We start from the raw sequence: 18750 nt of genomic DNA on the forward strand, positions 1-18750 counted from the left end.
TATAGATCAACAGAAACTTTAGAAAAATGACGTTCTTGCTTGCTAAGTGCTTGATTAGAGTGAGTGACGAGTGCTCTATTACTTTTGTAATAAATAAATATTATATTTACATACTCTGTTTGCTGGACAGTATTCTTGTATTATATAAAAAACCTCGTTTGACTTTGACCTCTATATTCACAAAACAGTTACTTTAGAATTTAGAGGCATGATAGCGTTACGATGTCGTCATAAGTTAATTATGTATTATGCTTGGTTATCTTGATTGCGTCTTACTTATGGTAACATTAATAGTAGGTATGCTACGAGTACCATTCAGTTAGAGATTTGTATTTAAGTACCTTCCTACATACCTTAACATACCTACTTACTTAACTACTAGGTACTGTTTACCTACCCGTTGTTATTTTACTTATAAGCAGGTGTACGGCAGGTAACCGCATTTTTATGCAATTAACCACAGAGCACGAGAAACTAGACACAGGTTTAAGTATGTAGGCAAGTAGCTAGGTCATTGGTTATGAATGTAGCTAACGGTCACTTATTGGTACAGCCCATCTCAAGAGTAAAGACGTCAATAACATTATGAGACGATAACAGTGTCAAATGTTCATTATTACTACATAAATTCATTTTGTTTATTCAAATAAATGTATTCCAGATAATTCATATCTATGAGTACTTATTAGTTAGTGTTTGATACAGTGTAGTCGAAGTAATAGTGCCTAAATAAGTTGTGCTTATTTGAGTTATTATAAATATTTTTAAAAAATGCTTAGTGATAAATTGGCATGTGTGTACATATTTCTGTGCTATACCCTCATGTGTGGTGTCTGTGATAACAGGTTAGTATAGTATCACAAGGATAAGTTAGGTACTTTATTTTGTAAGAACGTCTGTCAGTCACTATCTAGCTACCTACTAAACTTCTTTAGCTGAATTTTTAAAGCTATCTTGGTACCTGGGGATACATGGGGACCGATACCTCATACTGCCACCTGGATAGCTTGTTAGATTCTTAGTACCTATGTTCATGAAACTTGTGTCTCTTGTATCCAGGGCTAGTAGTTTGTAATCGCGGAGAACGATTCGTACGCGTAATAAATCCCATTTGCCGACGTTTTTAATCGATTGTCTTGTCAAATCTTTAATTTAACGTCGTCTCATCCGAAATATGTCCACTGCTGGACAATGGCGTCCGCCAAGGTCCGCAAATTTGGGCGCCTTAGATAATTGCGATAGGTACATAAAACATCACATAGAAGGTACCCTCCAGTTTTAACTGGGTAGGCCCCATCTATGGTACCTATTATTTAAATATTATGAAGCTGAAGTTTGTTTGTTTGAACACGCTAATCTCAGGAACTACTGGTCCGATTTGAAAATTCTTTCAGTGTTAGATAGCTCATTTATCGAGGAAGGCACTATATAGGCTATATGTATCATCACGCTAAGACTAATAGGAGCAGTGCAGTAATGAATAAGTAATGTTTCAAAATTGGGGGATTTTTTGTTCTATTGAGAATTTCTGCTGCGTGTAGTTTCGCAAAATGATGTATTAAATTGTTTCCCCTTATAAGTTCAAAAAAAATGTCCTTGACAGCATATGTCTATCTCTTAGGGTTAGCTCACTATAACCTTTTTTATGCTTATCTTTGTTCTCAAAAAATGCATTATTTGCGAGGTGTTTTTTACAAACATGATATTAATCCTTATCTAAATAAATACTTATATACGTCACAAGTAGGTATATAATTTACAACAAAACTAATAGTTATTTGTTACACAAGAATGCAAAGTTGCTTTTTAATCGCGAGCTCAATTTTGATGACCGAGCAAGCGAAGGATTCTAAAATTGCGAGTGTGAACTCCCCTATGTATTTTCTTATGTACACTTGATGTACTATCTCTATTATTTAATTATTTACGCTCTATGACCTCCCTTATGTACACTCTTAGAACTCCCCTATGTATTTCTTTATGTACACTTTACGAACTCCCTATGTACACTCTATGTAGGTACTCCCTCTATTATTTCCTTATCTAGGTACGCTATATGAACTCCCCTATGTATTTCCTTATGTACCTAAGCTCTATGAACTCCGTTACCTATGTTTTTCCTTAAGTACACAGTTTTTATGGGGTTAAACGGGGGTTGATCGTTCGCACGGAAGTCCTGTTTTAGAAGTGATTGTCCTAAAATTTTATTGGCTTTGAAGAACTGTGACTTTGTCGGTGTAATTACCTAAGGCCTTATGCCTTCAGCGGGGCCCAGCAGGGCCAAGGCCTGCCGGGGCTGCGGGTTGTTCGAAAGAGATACCGCGGCCCTGGTAGGTACATAAAAGGCCTATGACGGAACACGACGGTTTTTAGTCAGTAAGAGTCTGACACTCCCTCACCGCTGCTAACCCACAGCGGGAGGGGTCATTTGATGATTTTTGACGTCGGAAAAAAAAGCCTAATGCATAATAGACCGCAGTCCATCTAATCTAGTATCTATTTTAGTAGAGCGAAACCAAACTTTCGGTTTAACTCAATCGCCAGAATTTTTTGGCTTATTGGCAGATGGCATCATGAAAATTTAACATTTTAGCGTTTCATTTAACAAAACGAACAATGTTGAATGTCAACGCCACTTTATAGGTAAGTAGGTAGGTCATTGAACGGGCTGAACAAACGACTTCCAACATGCGTCGTTCAGTGTTACTAACAGCGCATGCTCCTCCTGTCTACTTCAGAGGCACATAAATAATAGTTATTTGTTATACAAGAGTGCAAAGTTGCTTTTTAACCGCGGGCTCAATTTTGATGACCGAGCAAGCGAAGGATTCTAAAAATTGAAACACGAGCGTAGCGAGTGTTTCAATAATTAGAATCCTGAGCGATAGCGAGGGAATCAAAAGAGCACAAGGTGAAAAATCTTTGCACTCGAGTGCAACACGTAACTTTTCATCCCACCTCATCGAGGAAATTACTAAATGCAAAAAAACAAAATGGCGCGCACATACGAGTATCAAATTAAAATGATGTACCTACCTATTAAAGTTCATATATTTGAAAACTCACTTAAAAAATGAAACGTCGTTAAAAATCTGTGTAAAAGCACTAATAAAAAATACTTAATTAATTGAATAATTATTTTAAGCAGTATTTTATTTGTTTAATATGTATTTGTTTGAAAAGTCTTATCAAGATTGTCACAAATGGAGTATTGCACACGATGTTCTAAATTCAAATCACTTTGCCGCTCTAGAGGATAAAAACGACTTTTGCACTCAGATATCAAAGGGTAAAACTACACTTTCCGAGATGGTGGGATGAAAAATATTTTTGAAGGTCTGTATAGTATAGACCATCTGTAGTCTATGCTTATAGGGCTCTATAAAGCGCAGTTTTTTTTTTATATATAATAGGTACTTATCTATGTAGAGTTAAGTGTTATCACCGATAACGGCTCAACAAAGGAGGCCGGCGCAGCTGTGTCGCGCCCCATTGTTGAGCCTATAATCGTCTCTTCGGGGAAAACCGCCGCATTAGCGGAAACGGTAATCCCCAATACAATGGTCGATGCCCAGCTGCACTCGACCATTGTACCTAATCCCATTGTCTCACAGACAATGGAAATAACTCAGGCGAGTGCACCTGCGTCAAACGTCGACGCCGAATGCATGGACACCTCGTCCTCCCGCTCTGCCTCACCCGTCCCTGAGGATGCTCAACCCTCCGAGCCCTCTGACTCCTCTTCCTCCGACGAAGACTTCACCGTCGTACAAGGAGGTAAGAGGAAAAAGAACAAAAACAACGACAAGGCGCGCAAGACCATCGCCCTTGCCGCATCTCCTCTCCCTAGCCCGCCCGCTGTGTCTACAGCATCCCCCGCCCCGTCACCCTCGACCTCGCAGGTCGCTTCCTCCCAAGGTGCCGCTAAGCCCAAAAGCGCACCAAAATACAAACCTCCGCCGCCTGTATACTTACAGGACAAGGCAAAATGGACCGAAGTGTCCAAGTTGTGTGTTGATCGTAAGATCAACTACAGATCGGCCTCCAATACCGGCAACGGTATAAAAATCGTCCTCCCTACGTCAGACGACTATAGGGAGATAACTAAAGCGCTAAGAGCGAGGAACATTTCGTTCCACACTTACTCCCTCCCCGAGGAAAAACCTCTCCGGGTCGTCATTACCCGTATTCCGAAGGAAATCCCTTCGGATGACATTTTAAGTGACCTTAAGTCACAAAACATCCCTGCGACGCAAGTTCATAGGATGCACCGCGCCCGCAGCGGCCACGCCTTCGACATGGTGCTCGTAGTATGCGAGCCGTGTCCCTCTAAAATCCACCCGATTTTTAACATCAAATCGGTGTGTAATTTAACCGGCATCTCAATCGAGAAGCCAAATAGATCTGGCATTGTATCCCAATGCCACCGTTGCCAACTGTGGGGTCACTCACAGCGCAACTGTTTCGCCCAGCCTAGGTGCGTGAAATGCCTAGGCCAACACGGCACCTCCGACTGCCCGCGACCCAAGGACCGCACTCTGTGCACCGAGCCTCCGAGCTGTGTACTCTGCGGCGCCTCAGGTCATCCCGCCAACTACCGCGGCTGCCCAAAGGCCCCAAAAACGTCTCCCAAGCTGGGCAAGCGTGCAAACGCCCGCCAGCTAAGGGAAAGCCCATCAGCGAGGCTACCTACCGCTCAACTTCCCGAGCGTCTCAGCCCACAACGGCCCTCCCCATGGAGCCCTCTCAACCATCAGAGAGCCTTTCCAACCCCGAGGCCAACTCAGCCCCAGCCAACTCCCGCCCCGGTGAATAATTCCACCGCGGCGCCCGCGAGCTTACCTCGCGTCCCTCCCGTCGTTCCCTCCGCGCCCTCCGCGCCCTCCGCGCCCTCCGCGGCTCCTATAGCCGCCAAGCCCGCGCAAGCGCAAGCGATCACGCCTTCTTCTAGCCCAGTATCAGCGCTCAGTTCTATGAACGTTATACTGAGCACGTTCAGTGTATTTACGAGCGACAGAGCTCAACAACTTTCGAGGGAGATAGTCGCCAGCAATGGCGACCTTATCAAACTCTACTCCGTTATGCAGGAGTATTCAGATGTCGCCCAGGCAGTTCAAAACCTGCCTCACTTTAGGAAATAGAAATGGATAATACATCCAAAATTAAACCCCATTCCCTTAGGCTTGGCTATTATAATGCCAACGGTATTCTCGGCCAACGCGACGAGATTTCCGCCTTCCTACAATCCCATAAGATAGACATTCTTCTCGTACAAGAGACCTTCCTAAAGCCGCGTGTACGCGGCCCTAATATAGCCAACTATAAGTTAATTAGAAATGACAGGATCACACGCCACAAAGGCGGCACGCTTATCTATTATAAAAGATCGCTACATTGTGTAGAGATCACTCCCCCCGACTTAAGCTGCATTGAAGCCTCGATCTGTCGACTAGCCATGTCCCAGCACCAGTCGATCACTCTCGTATCGGCCTACTGCCCTCCCACGTCCTCATCCTTTCAGTCCTACGACCCGATCCTTTTCACGAACGATCTCAGAGTCTTACTAGGCCTGAGCGACTCTGTAATAATAGCAGGCGATCTAAACGCCAAACATCCCGCCTGGAATAGCAACACTACTTCTCCAAGAGGCAGGTTGCTATTCAATCAGTGTGAATCCCTCAACTTCGATGTCATCGCTCCGATGCATCCCACTCACTTTCCTAATATAGTCGACCACCTTCCCGACGTTCTCGATGTAGCGCTCCTCAAGAACGTAAACTTACGTTTACATTCGATCGAGGTACTACACGAGCTCACCTCCGACCACAGACCGGTTCTTGTGGAACTAGCCTCGCGCTCAGGCCCACTCGACCCGGATCGCCCTCCTCCCACCCAGATTGTCACGGACTGGAGAATGCTAAGCGAAAGCTTGAAATCCTCCTCCGCCCAGTTAGAATCAATTCCCGATGAAATCAACTCAGTCGCTGACATGACGGGCGCGATCGGCTCGTTCACCGAGCACGTACAATCCACCGTGGACAAGTGTTCACGTAGAGTTGAAGCGACGAGCTTTCATCGCTTCAAGCTCCCGGATGACGTGCGTGCTCTGGTGACCGAGAAGAACGCGGCTGTCCGTGCCTACAGTACTTTCCCTGCGACGCTAACAAGTCTCACATGCGTAACTTACAGCGTGCTGTAAAGGAACGCCTTGCTGAGATGCGTGAAACGCGCTGGGACAAGACGCTGAGCGAACTCGAGCCGACTCATCAAGCCTTCTGGCAGCTTCAAAGGAAACTCAAATCCGATGAAGTAGCTTCCACCCCGCCGATCAAACGCCCCGACAATTCCATCGCCTTCGAGGACGATGAAAAGCGGAATGTCTGGCCGACAGCCTCGAGGCTCAATGCTCGCCTAGTACCCAACCGGTCGACCCGGCTCACCTACTAAAGGTCGAAGCTGAGGTCGAGCGCAGATCCTCCTACCACCGCAAGAAGACCCCGACGATCCCTTGCCTCTCGTCACTCCAGACGAAGTGGCAGAGATCATCAAACGTCTCAAACCCCGTAAAGCTCCGGGCCCAGATAGAATAACCAATAAAGTGTTCAAAATCCTACCCGCTTCCCTCGTAATGCTCATGACCGCGATCTTCAATTGCGCCATGACCCATAACCTGTTCCCACAGGCATGGAAAGAGGCAACCGTAATCGGTATTCCCAAACCCGGTAAACCAAAATCAGACCCGTCCAGCTATCGCCCTATCAGTTTACTCAATGTGTTCGGCAAGATCTACGAGATACTTATCTATAAGCGTCTCAAAGATTACGTCGAAGCAAAGAGTCTTATTCCATTAGAACAGTTTGGTTTTCGAACCCATCACTCTTGTGTCCAACAAGTCCACCGCATCGTGGAAGGTGTGAGCCACGGATTCCAACGTGGCCAACTCACCGGCACGATTCTCTTCGACATAGCAAAGGCATTCGACAAAGTCTGGCACAAAGGCTTGATTTACAAGCTTTACCAACTCGGTGTCTCAGACCGTCTCGTCGTCATCTTACGAGACTTTTGTCGAATCGCACCTTTCGCTATCGCATAGACGGCACTCTCTTCGGCCCACCCTATAAAGCTGGCGTCCCACAAGGCTCGGTACTCTCCCCCATCCTCTTCACGCTATACACTAGCGATATTCCTAAGAACAAGCATGTTCAATTAGCCCTATTCGCCGACGACACGGCAATCTACTGCTCAGGCCGCAGCCCAGCCGCCATAGTGAGACATCTCCAAGCCTATTGCAACACCCTAGGTGTCTGGACTAGGCTATGGAGAATCGAACTCCACCCCGACAAAAGCCAGGCCATACTCTTTTCGAGCCCCCGCCGTAGGCTTCCTCCCGCGCCCCCGTCAGTCACCATGTTTGGTAGGCCGATTCCTTGGAAGGAGCATGCCAAATATCTAGGTGTAATCTTAGACCAGCGCCTCTCATTCGCCGAGCACATACGTAAGGTGCGCTCTAGAGCAGCCTTTGTGTACGGCAGATTGCACTTCTTGCTCAATTCAAAGAGCAAATTATCTCTTAAATCCAAGTTACGCCTCTACGGATCGTGCATACGCCCCGTTATGATGTATGCTTGCCCTGTGTTCGCACAGGCAAGCCATCGCCTCCTTCACAGAATGCAGGCCCTTCAAAACCGTGCTTTACGGAAAATCACAGGAGCTCCCTATTATGTTCGAAATGAGATTCTTCATGTCGACTTAAAAATCCCTACCATCCACCAGTATATGAAGCGTGCCGCCATACGGTACTTCGAACGCGCTGAGAAACACGATAACTCACTCATCGTGTCAGCCAGTAATTACACTCCCTCCCGCATCAGTAGGATTCGCCGCCCTAGGCATGCCCTTCTAGAACCTGACGATGAGATAACTGTCCTCCAAGAGAGTAGTAAACTCACTAGCACCCTACACAAGCACAAACCGCGTTCGTACAAACCTCGCCGCCGAGGTCCGCCGCGACATCCCGTTCTCTGTCCTCCCGACCCTTGCTCATCGAGCCAGCCCGCGAGCTGAGCCAGTAGCTTTAAATTCCCCATTTAATAATAATGATCATATGATCCAGCCTGTCCCTTTGCTGCCTCCCCAGCGACGCCCTAAGCCGAGGTCTGACCCCACAGGGGGTACCCTTAGCGCAGTCGCTTAGTTTATAAGTTGTTTTACGCCCCTGGCTGGAGGCCTTAAATTCTAGGCATCCACAGGGAAAAGTCCGGTTAAGCAGTACACGGCCTCCTAGGCTGAACTGCGAGATGCCATACCAAAAAAAAAATGTAGAGTTAAAGGTACCTAAATATTTATTTTTAAGTGGGTTATTGTTGGTATAGTACAGTACCTTAGTAGGTACCTACTCACCTAATTGTGTGTTTTAGACGAAATTAAACTCACCATATTTTTTTGATATTTTTAGTTAAGCACCCTTTGGCTACACGATACGAGAGCCTGATACCTAACTACCAACTCATTTTGTGACCTGATTTGCTATCATATGAATTAGTACATAAACACACAGTTGATAAGTTAACCTCTGAGTGTCAAAATGGCTGCTATCGAAAGTAACACGTGCGGAGTAAGTGAGATAGATCTAAACGATATCTCCAATGATGAAAGTTAAGTACCTACCTAATACAACAATGAAAGACAATTAGATAGTAATTATTAATATGTATTACCTAGTTCAATTTATCCAGTTTTGTAATTAGCATAGCATTTTTTTTTCAATTAGAACTTCTTATTCAAACTTATAGGTACTTTGTTGTATGAATTGAAAAGTTATGACTTTATCTACCTACCTACCTAAATCTGTAGGTAGGTACCAACATAGATACCTACCTACCTAGGATTTTAATAAAAACATAAAAGTTATCTTTAAATGCAGTAAACAGTCACATCCATAGGTAGGTAGGTACATAAGCATAAAAGCTACTTAATTAATTAATTTTCTTTTTAATTTACAGCACTAGCCAACAAGATGACGCTGTGTATCTGTTTGATTTCACAAAGAATGATGACGTAGACGTTTGGCAAGAACAGTCTGATACGGTGCGCGATGTAGGCATGTCCAAGGCCATATTTGTGATTCACAAAAATATTGGCTTCAGGAGAGCTATATTCTTTGCTCTGCTAAATCCCCAACTGAACGGTGCGGGATTTGCTGGCATAAGAGCTATTCAGACATGGAATCTCACTGACCACACTAAACTTCAGATTAAGTGTAGAGGGCAAGGACAATTCAATGGTTTCAAAGTTACTTTACGGCACAAGGGATTAAATGATGAACCTAACTACTCATTTGAACAATATTTCCAGGTAATTTTTGTTATAATGCTAACTAATTAGGCTTAGTATAAAGAGGAAACTTTTTTGCTTCAACACTAAAAGCTCCAAAACTAGTGAATAGATTTGAAGAATACTTTCATGCTGAAAAGTTAGTGGTGGAAGATATTAATTTAATTACCGTTTTTCAGGCGCCAAAGGACGAATTCGCAATTCGAAATCTCAATTTTTCCGATTTTAAGGCTTACTACAGAGGTAAAAGAGTAACCAACAATGAGGTATTAGACTTGTCTCAGATTACGAGTATTGGAATACAAATGTATGGCGGGGTGTATCAACCAGTAAAGCAAAAAGGTCCAGCAACGCTAGAAATTGATTGGATACGAGCAGTTTAAACTGTTAATGTGTAATAATAAAAAAGTTTTTATCACTTCTATTATATTTCAATATACAGACATGTCCAAGTGCATGTTTGTATACCTACTTATATCGTAGGTACCTATTTAGTTCATAAGTATATGGGTGATTGTTTATAATCACTGTTACTGTTTCGTAATGCGCCATTAGGAGTACCTATTGAAAATCAATTTGACAGGCATAGCTCACTTTCTTCATCAAACCAAAGCTAGCAGGTCCTAATCTGGACAGATTGCTTTGCTTTTTTCACCATCCGGAATATGTACCTAATGAATGAAAAAGGCATCCCGTACGAAGCCGGAGCAGGTTCTTTTCTAGTAAATATACACTAATAATGAGGAAACGATTTTTTGTTTGTAGGTACCACCACAGATTACTATAATAGTTATGGTACCACCCCCTAAAGGCTGCGAAACTACTGAACAGATTTGAATTTTTTTTCACTGTTGGACAGCTACTCTTCCCGAATAACAGGATATTTGCGGGCAGTAGTTCTAATGGGTCGCGGTACGGAAAACGATCTAATTGAGATAGTGTGATGTCTTTGCTTCACTTTGCACTTTTGTTACACGTACTGTTGCATGTGCAAGAGACTGAACGGATTTTGATCGAAACATTGTATGCGGGTAGTAGTTATCTTAGGAAGCGGGCGAAACTAATGGCGGAAGCTATACTCTATCCACGGAAGCAAGAGCTAAAAGGTAAACAAAGAATGACACTTTTTCAAGATGGCGGTATAACCCGACCGATGACAAAATCACAGATACTGCGAACATTTTACACAAAAATGTGACGTTTTGTCATCGGTTTATACCGCCATCTTGAAAAAGTGTCATTCTTTGTTTACCTTTTAGCTCTTGCTTCCGTGGATAGAGTATAGTAACTTATAGTAATGCAGTAAATAAATTAAACTCATTCAATCTTTATATAATAATAATAACTTTATTATCTAGCATAGAATTAGGTCATCACTAGATATTATAATCAGTATACACTCACGACCAAAATTAAAATAAATGCTTATTGCTGTAGTTTATCGTTGTCGGGACGGCAACAACAGGGTAAGTGCTGTCATAGCATCAGGAAATAGAGAGTGGTAGTTGACAAGCGGCACGTACGCGGCTGTAATGACACGGCCAGCGAACCACCGCCCGTGCAGCGTGTTCACCGAAGCAACTGCCGTCGCTATCGTTGGACATTTACAGTACACATTTCCTTGTGGAGATGCTTTGTCTACATACACATGCAACACGCCACCATGCTTATTACATTCACTGATAACATCGTCCCTAATTTCAATATCCCAGGTAGGATTTGTTTCTCTGAAAAAAAAAAGTCATATTTATTATCACTCTTCTCAAGATATTGAAATGATGAATATGTATTTACAAATATAATAGGAGACACTTACGAGGCCGGATCAAACATGTTATTGAGCATAAAACATTGGGTAGCTATTGGTGGCGCCACTTGTGGTTGCGGAGTTACCATTGCGGAACCCGCGCCCATCAACACTGATGCTGCAGCAGGAGGTATCTGAAATGAAAGTCAATTATAATACCGATTTTAACTATCATGCTAAAACATAGTTATAATAATGCACATTATGTAAGCTTAATTGTACGTTATAGCTGATTTAAAAACTGAAAGGATTTTTTTTTCTCACTATATTGTCGGCTATATGAGTTTTCTCCAGGTTCGGGGAGAGCTAGCCTGAGACGCGTGTGAAGCCATGGGAAACAGCTTATATAACATAAAATAATCTAGTTTATACCTGTAATCCAGTGCCTTCTGCGAGTTTGAACATTAGCTGTAAGCGTCCTGTTGCGCCTAGGTCAATACCAGCACGGTCCAACTCATCTGCATCGAATCTAGTACTTGAACCGCCGTCAGTCCGTTCCGTCACATTACCGACTTTCATAGGTCGTCCAGCTAATTCAAAACCATTTAATTGTTCCATAGCTTTCTTCGCATCAGCAGCATGATGGAACTGTAAGGTTAATGTTGAGAATTTAATAATTAAGTAATCTTCTGAACTATCAAGCTTATTGGAATGGACTAGCTTAAGACTAAACTTACCGTAAGAAATCCATAACCTTTGCTTTTGCCTGTTTCAGGGTCAGTCATAAGTTGAATATGATCAATTTTTCCGAAAGGTTCGAATATGCCGCGGAGCATGTCTTCTGTAATGTTAAAATGCAATGAACCAACATATAATCTTGTCGGTCCGTTACTGGTCTTTGGTGCTAAATTCGGCAATGTATTGCCTACCCTGTTCTTTTCTGCTTGTGTATGTTGTACTATGATAGGAACTCCAAGCAATTTTTGTCCAGTCAAACCAAGGGCCTGTAAATAAAATGATTTTAATCAGCAAATAGTTAATTAACTAAAAAAAGAACCTGTACTTCATTAAGATTTGCTTACCAAAGGTACTGATTCCGCGTCCTTGAATTCGATATAAGCTATGCCTTTAAATCTTCTGGTTTTGTTGCAAGTGATTAACCTTACATCTCTCACTTTGCCTACTGATGAGAAAAATTCTTCAAGATCTTTAGCTCGAATCCTCTGTGACAATTGCATACAAAAAACGGTGCGAAGATCCCTTTCTTCTGGAGGCAAGTCATCTAACTTAGGCTCGAGACCTCTAGACTTTGATCGGTATTCTTTGGCAGGGTCTCTTTCAATAGTCTTTTCTCTTTTGCTGTTGGAGGTGCGATCGCGACTGCTTCGATCACGTTCCCGACTACGTTCTTTGTCCCTACTCCTTCGTTTATCTTTGTCACGCTCTCGTTCTTTGTCCTTATCCCGATCTTTATCCCTATTGTGAGTTCGATCCCTATCTTTGTTGTTATCCTTGTCCCGATCCCGTTCGCGCTCTCCGCGGTCGCGCTCCCGGTCGCGATCGCCACGATCACGGTCGCGGTCACCACGATCACGATCACGTTCCCGCTCACCACCGCGATCACGATCACGGTCGCGGTCCCGATCCCGTTCCTTCCGGTCTTTGTCCCTTTCACGATCTTTGTCTTTTCTGTCATCTCTATCTTTAGACCGACGTACGTCTCGATCTTTTGATCTTCTCCTGTCTCGTGATCGGCTACGTCTAGAAATAAATGTACTATGATAAGAATATATAAAAAAATTAAAGCTAATAATTATGTATTATCTAAAGACGATTTTAAAATGTACATAATATTTATCCTAACTAATATTATAAATGTGAAAGTAACTGTCTGTCTGTCTGTCTTTTCTTCACGCCTAAACTACTGAACCGAATTGTGTGAAATTTGGTACAGACATAGTTTGGAACTTGAGAAAGGACATAGGATAGTTTTTATTTAAAAAAAAAATATAAAAATAAAATTTATTCCGGACATATAGCGCCATCTATTGGTACAAACCAAAAATATGCCGGAAGTCACTATTCCATGCGAACGAAGTCGCGGGCAAAAGCTAGTTATAATATTATATTTACAAAACTTTGGATTCTCTGAAATAGCAGTACATAATTACATTTTGTCAAAATACAATGTTTATCAACAATTTATTATGATACTTGTGCTAAGAATAGTATAAGCAAATTATTTTCTAGAACAGCTAAAAATTGAAATCTATCAATATCTACTGTACAAAATAATGTTGTCTTACCTTCGGCTTCCGTCGCGTTCTCTGTCTTTGTGCTTATCAGAATACTTGTCCGATCGATGCTTTGAAGAGGAAGTGTTATCCTGTCACACAAAGCACAAGGTAGAAGCAGCGCCACAGCAACACACGCCGAGTGAATAAATAAAAATTGCATTAGTTATTTCATAACATCAACATGGAGAACATTTGCAGTATTTCAACAATGGCATTTTGGTTAAAATGTCACTGATGAAACAACACAAATGCTGATGGTTTTTACTTTGCCTAGGCTACTGTTGACAGCTGGTATATTAACCAGCCAATGTTCATCCATGTCATGGTAGTCTCGCTGCCCTTTCTACACTTACCGTTCTTAAAACCACTGACAAAGGATGCACACAGCGCTAACATCACACAGGGATACTTCTGCAAAAGATTTACGACCCATCAGCTCATGGTCTTTTTTAAAAATTACGCTCTATGGATATCTTATTTTTGACTTTGTAATTTAAAGTGATTCAATTCAAAATGTTAGGATGTGTTGAATTTGCAAATAATAAAAAATTAGGTAAGTATAGTAGTGGATACCTCTCTGTCTGTTCAGGTCGGTGAAGTATGCTCGACTATTACCACAAAGTTCTATAAATACAAGAAATGATTCTCAAATGTAATTTTGCTTTATTATTCTTACCAGATGCTGTTCAAAGATGCAATTAACTAGTTCTGAACTACAGATTTTCAAATCTCCCAAAAATATAGTTTATAACATCTTTAAACAGAGACAAGCCTAAAGTGACTTATACTTGATCATTTTTACAATACAACTTTTTTACATTATATAACTTCATACACATTATAAGAAAAATGAATAGCATGTAACATGGTATTTACACATCATTATAAATTGAAGTAAAATTGGTGAGTAATATTACACAATATTTTATAAATCAAATGATTAGGTACTGGGAACAATCAATTTGCTTAAGTTTTCTGCAGTGTATTGGAGATTTAAATTTACATTAGAAACTCAACAATGTCAGTAAAAGGATTTCATTAATTGTTACGGAATGTTTAATAAGAAGTCACCTAGATATTGACATGAGCTGTTTAATTGACTAACAAGATAGGATGAACAATAAAATTGTAAACTTACCGATTTATTATAAGGCGCCTCCAACATCGCTTCCACATCTAAATCTTCTGCCATGCTGAAATTAAAGTACGAAAAATTCAATAAAATCTTTTTATAATCTATTCTAATAGAGAAAGGATTTGATTGTTTGTACCGTGAAGGTAAGGAAACTATTGAGTGTATTAAAAAATTCTTCATTTGAAGAACTTCTCTTCCCAGGTACTATTTTTTATCCTGGTATAGGTAGTAGTTCAGAAAAAAATGGTGGAAACGGCTAGCAACCAATAAGTATTTTATGTACTGAAGTACAATAATGACATCTCATGACAGTAAGGCCCAGAGTCCCTAAGTTTTCGACTGTATAAGACATAAGCATGTTGTGGTCTGTTGTATTATCCAGATTATGAGGCGAAACCTTGTTTCCTAGAAATTAACTGTTGACACAGAAAATTGCCAGTTGTTATGTAAAAGGAACCGGAGTTGTCTTCATGTATTGTCTAGTGCTTAATTATTATCGATATAATTTCTTTGTTCCTATGAGCAATAAGTAGTAGAAATCGGTAAAAACAGTAGTAGCTGACGCCGTTCACAATAATTTGAAGGCAATTTATAATATTTTGTAAAAAGTAAAAACTGAAGCAGTTAGCTTGTACAGTGATAATTGCTGGCCTTAGGTACTGAATATTCTAGAACATTTATCAAGTGCTAAAGCTTCAAGTTACTTGAATTTTATCAGGCTTTGCCGGGAAAAGATACAAAACCGAGATGAACTTCAGTGATTTTACCAATTGGTCGTATTCTTACTCTAAACAAGTAGTTTACGCCGCTATCCAGGTTACAAATAACAGCGGTACATATATACCTTATTTATGTAACTTGAGTGAAAGTGATGAAGGAAAATTTAAAATGAGCACATGAGTAGGTACAAAATGGCGTCTCTCAATATGGTTTGTTTGACGCGCCTCGTCGAGAGGTTGGTTTCAGTTTTGCAATAATAATTTGATCAATTATGGTTATGTTGATACACCTACCTTGTATTTTTGATAGATATCAATTATTTTAAGGAGCACGGCACAAATACACAATTCTTTTGGGGATAATTGTTATTTTATTTCTTGTCCTGGCGCTAGGCATTGGACAAGCAGAAGCAAAATCGTACGTGGTGTTACCACTGCAGATAAATATTTTTCTTGAACGAATGAAGGTTTTTTTTTTATTATTTCTTGTCCTAGCTGGCTAGATGTAGCTAGCACTGATCTTAGCATATACGTGTATTTAAAAAATAGAAAGTAAATATGGGAAAAAAAGTCAGCGAGATTCATAAGATGAATGTCCCTAAAAGATTTTTTTTTTTTGGTCTTAGCATTTTTGCATAAGCCCAGAAACGTCGCGTCGTAAGCAACAATGCCATTATCGTTTTCTACGAAACTATTTTTTTTGTTCTCAGAAATCTCACATTAGACTGAAATTCAGCACGCGCTGTAAACAGTCTTTGTACATAGTTCAGGATTTTTTAAATGTTTTTTTGAGAAATCGATCAAGGATGTTGGTTCGCGTCGGAGCGAGCGAAGGTGTTTCCTGGTTCATGGCCTTCGTTCCTGTTATGTTGTCAAACTAAAAAAACTGTCACTGTCAAATTATAATTTCTTAATTTCCTGTCCCGTCCGTGATTCGTCTTAATATTTTCATTCCATTTTGAGGAATATTGTGATTGTGAGTGAATATTGTGATCAATTTTGCAATTCTCTCACTTTTTCAGTGATTGACCAATTTAAATTTCGAAGGTACGTATGATGTAAAGTTTTTTGGTATTATAGTTGTATGTTATTCGGATGCTATCGTTATCGACACGCATGAAACTTTCATTCATCTTTAAATTTAGCTATTTAATAACATGACTGTTTTCTTAAGCTAAATGTGTTTTGGTTTTAGATTAATCCGTGAATATGACAACAGCAGCAAGGCCTACTTTCGACCCAGCAAGGGGAGGGACGGGTCGTGGTGAAAAAGACCTGAGCGCAATATCTCGTCAATACTCCAGTCGAGATCTACCTGGACACACTAAACTCAAATACAGGTATATATTCAACTTTAACAGACTGATTTTGGAGTTCACTATGTTGTTTCATAAATCCTACTGTTAAGAATGAACCCATGACCATTAACTGTCAATTGTTTTGACACTGTGATATTAAGACTTAAAAAAACAATAAAATTGTAATACCTGATAGCAATATATTAAGTAATTAGTTCATCTATTAAGTATTTTTTAATTAACAAAGCATTCATTTCTCTCAGGGAACAAGGACAGGGCACCACTGATGAATTGCGTTCAAGGGATTTCCGTAAAGAGTTAGACGATAGGGAGAAGGAAGGCAAAAGCTCGAGCACAAGAAGAGCTACTGAACCTCTAACTAAGAGACCTAAAATTGACCAGGTGCCCGCAGCCAGCTTGGATGCTGATGATCCATTGGAAGGAGACTCATCAGACTCGGACGACTCTGATGATGACACTGCAGCATTGCTAGCAGAGTTGAATAAAATTAAAAAGGAAAGAGCTATTGAACAAGCGAAAAAGGTTTGTCCTTATATAACTAGACGCTGATAATACTGCACATTTGCCAAAAGCTTTGTGATAATAATCTTTTTTTCTGTAAGGTTGTTTTTTTTTGTTAATTATAAATTCATTCATTTTAGGAGGCTGAAAGAAAGCAGGAGGAAGAAAGAATTCGTATGGAGAATATTCTGTCTGGAAATCCCTTACTGAATTATTCATCAGCAGGACAAAAAAATGATTTAAAGGTGAGTGATTTTTACTGTCTTTAGGTTAGAATAGTTGATGTTCTCTGTGTAACCTACATTGAGACTTATGATAAACAAAGAAAGTCACATTAATTTATAATTTTCCCATTACAGGTCAAAAGGCGGTGGGATGATGATGTAGTGTTTAAAAACTGTGCCCGATCAGAGCCTGAGAAGAAAGGCAACACATTCATAAATGATTCCTTAAGATCAGAATTCCATAAGAAATTCATGGAAAAGTATGTAAAGTAGTGTCAGCCAATTACAATGTCAATTTGTACAATATTAATTTTAATTTTATTCAGTTGATTACAGTACGTGTAAACACGTGTTAATCATAGCTGCTCATTGTGAGGTATTCTAATTGGCTATCTAGGTGTGAAAATATTTTGGTTTTTATTTTTTTAAATTACATTGTGTCTAATTAACTTTACATGGGGCTAAGCTTACCAAGCACATATGGTGAAATCCTGATTGATGTGGTTAGCGTTACAGTATGTTTCAATGTGTGTATACTTAGCGTGCTGATGTTGCATTGCTGCTATGCAGAATATCATAGAACTTGTCCAATATCGTATTCAAATCATAGACATCCTCTTTATAATTTAAATAACTTTCTAGAACTTTTGACTGGTTTTATTTGTTGTAAAAACAACACAACAACTTTTGTATGTTAAATACAAAAGTTTGTATGCTATGTAACTACATATAGGTCATACAAAAAATGTGTTCCAATTATAATTATTGTACTCCTTTTTGTTTTTGTAACTTTCTACGAAATAAGTACTTTTATAAGATTTATGTATAAGTATTAGTAAATAAGTATTAAAATAAGTTTCATAATAAAAATAATTCTTAAGCTTACCTTTCTCTTTTATTTTACTTTCGCAACTTAATACCAATAATTAATGGTCTTTAGATGAAGAGTTTCAGCCTAAAGACATCTAATGCTTACGCAGGGCCGAGCCGAGACCCCGAAGCGTGTAGGCGAAACCTATGAAGCGCCTATTTTTTTCCCGACTACGCAGTGCAGGGGAGGGTAATCTCTTTATCATCCCATGGGTATTATGTATTTATGTTAGTCAAACCCACACATTGGTTTAAAATTAGACTGAACTTGTGTATCAATTTCAATAAAAGACGCGTCTAATGATTGCTCATGACGGCGCGAATGATAGAAAAGAAAATAGAAAAATCTAAATGAGTAAAATTAAGTTGGCGATCTACTATTACCGAGAATTACATTTTAGGATATAAACATTTAAAGTTAGGCAATTTCAAATATTTCTCCGACGCTGCTGGGATTTTAATTCTTAAATGTGTTCATCGAATCTTTACTGATCTTGTAATATATTTTTTATACAATTTTGCTAATTATTGCTGAAAATCAAATGTTATTTTTTACCTTTTAAAAAGTATTTTTATTATTTTTACAATTAACATTAAAAACTATT

At 40.1% G+C, this 18750-nt stretch overlaps 3 protein-coding genes across 4 annotated transcripts; 2 read left to right on the forward strand and 1 right to left on the reverse strand.

Annotated features, from left to right (window-relative positions):
- The first annotated feature begins 537 nt into the window (after positions 1–537).
- On the forward strand, positions 538–9755 carry LOC110375481 (uncharacterized). Its single transcript, XM_021333604.3, has 3 exons — positions 538–845; positions 9003–9354; positions 9513–9755. Exons 1-3 carry the CDS (start codon positions 772–774, stop codon positions 9714–9716), a joined length of 630 nt encoding a protein of 209 aa, XP_021189279.1. The 5' UTR covers positions 538–771; the 3' UTR covers positions 9717–9755.
- A 903-nt stretch (positions 9756–10658) lies between these two features.
- LOC110375428 (RNA-binding protein 39) lies at positions 10659–15684 on the reverse strand. Of its 2 annotated transcripts, none has more exons than XM_021333526.3 (8): positions 15526–15684; positions 14516–14570; positions 13387–13466; positions 12163–12841; positions 11818–12084; positions 11513–11728; positions 11150–11274; positions 10659–11060 (listed from the first exon to the last, which is right to left on the reverse strand). In XM_021333526.3, the coding sequence occupies exons 2-8, from the start codon at positions 14567–14569 to the stop codon at positions 10772–10774; spliced, it is 1710 nt and encodes a 569-aa protein (XP_021189201.1). In that variant the 5' UTR covers position 14570; positions 15526–15684; the 3' UTR covers positions 10659–10771. The 2 variants fall into 2 exon arrangements, with proteins under 2 accessions (XP_021189201.1, XP_021189203.1); XM_021333528.3 differs by lacking the exon at positions 15526–15684 and adding an exon at positions 15299–15322.
- A 428-nt stretch (positions 15685–16112) lies between these two features.
- On the forward strand, positions 16113–18158 carry LOC110375429 (protein CWC15 homolog). Its single transcript, XM_021333529.3, has 5 exons — positions 16113–16278; positions 16427–16571; positions 16793–17072; positions 17192–17296; positions 17411–18158. The coding sequence occupies exons 2-5, from the start codon at positions 16441–16443 to the stop codon at positions 17546–17548; spliced, it is 654 nt and encodes a 217-aa protein (XP_021189204.1). The 5' UTR covers positions 16113–16278; positions 16427–16440; the 3' UTR covers positions 17549–18158.
- The last annotated feature ends 592 nt before the right edge of the window (positions 18159–18750 follow it).

This window comes from Helicoverpa armigera, chromosome 6, assembly GCF_030705265.1.
Source record: "Helicoverpa armigera isolate CAAS_96S chromosome 6, ASM3070526v1, whole genome shotgun sequence".
NCBI lineage: Eukaryota > Metazoa > Arthropoda > Insecta > Lepidoptera > Noctuidae > Helicoverpa > Helicoverpa armigera.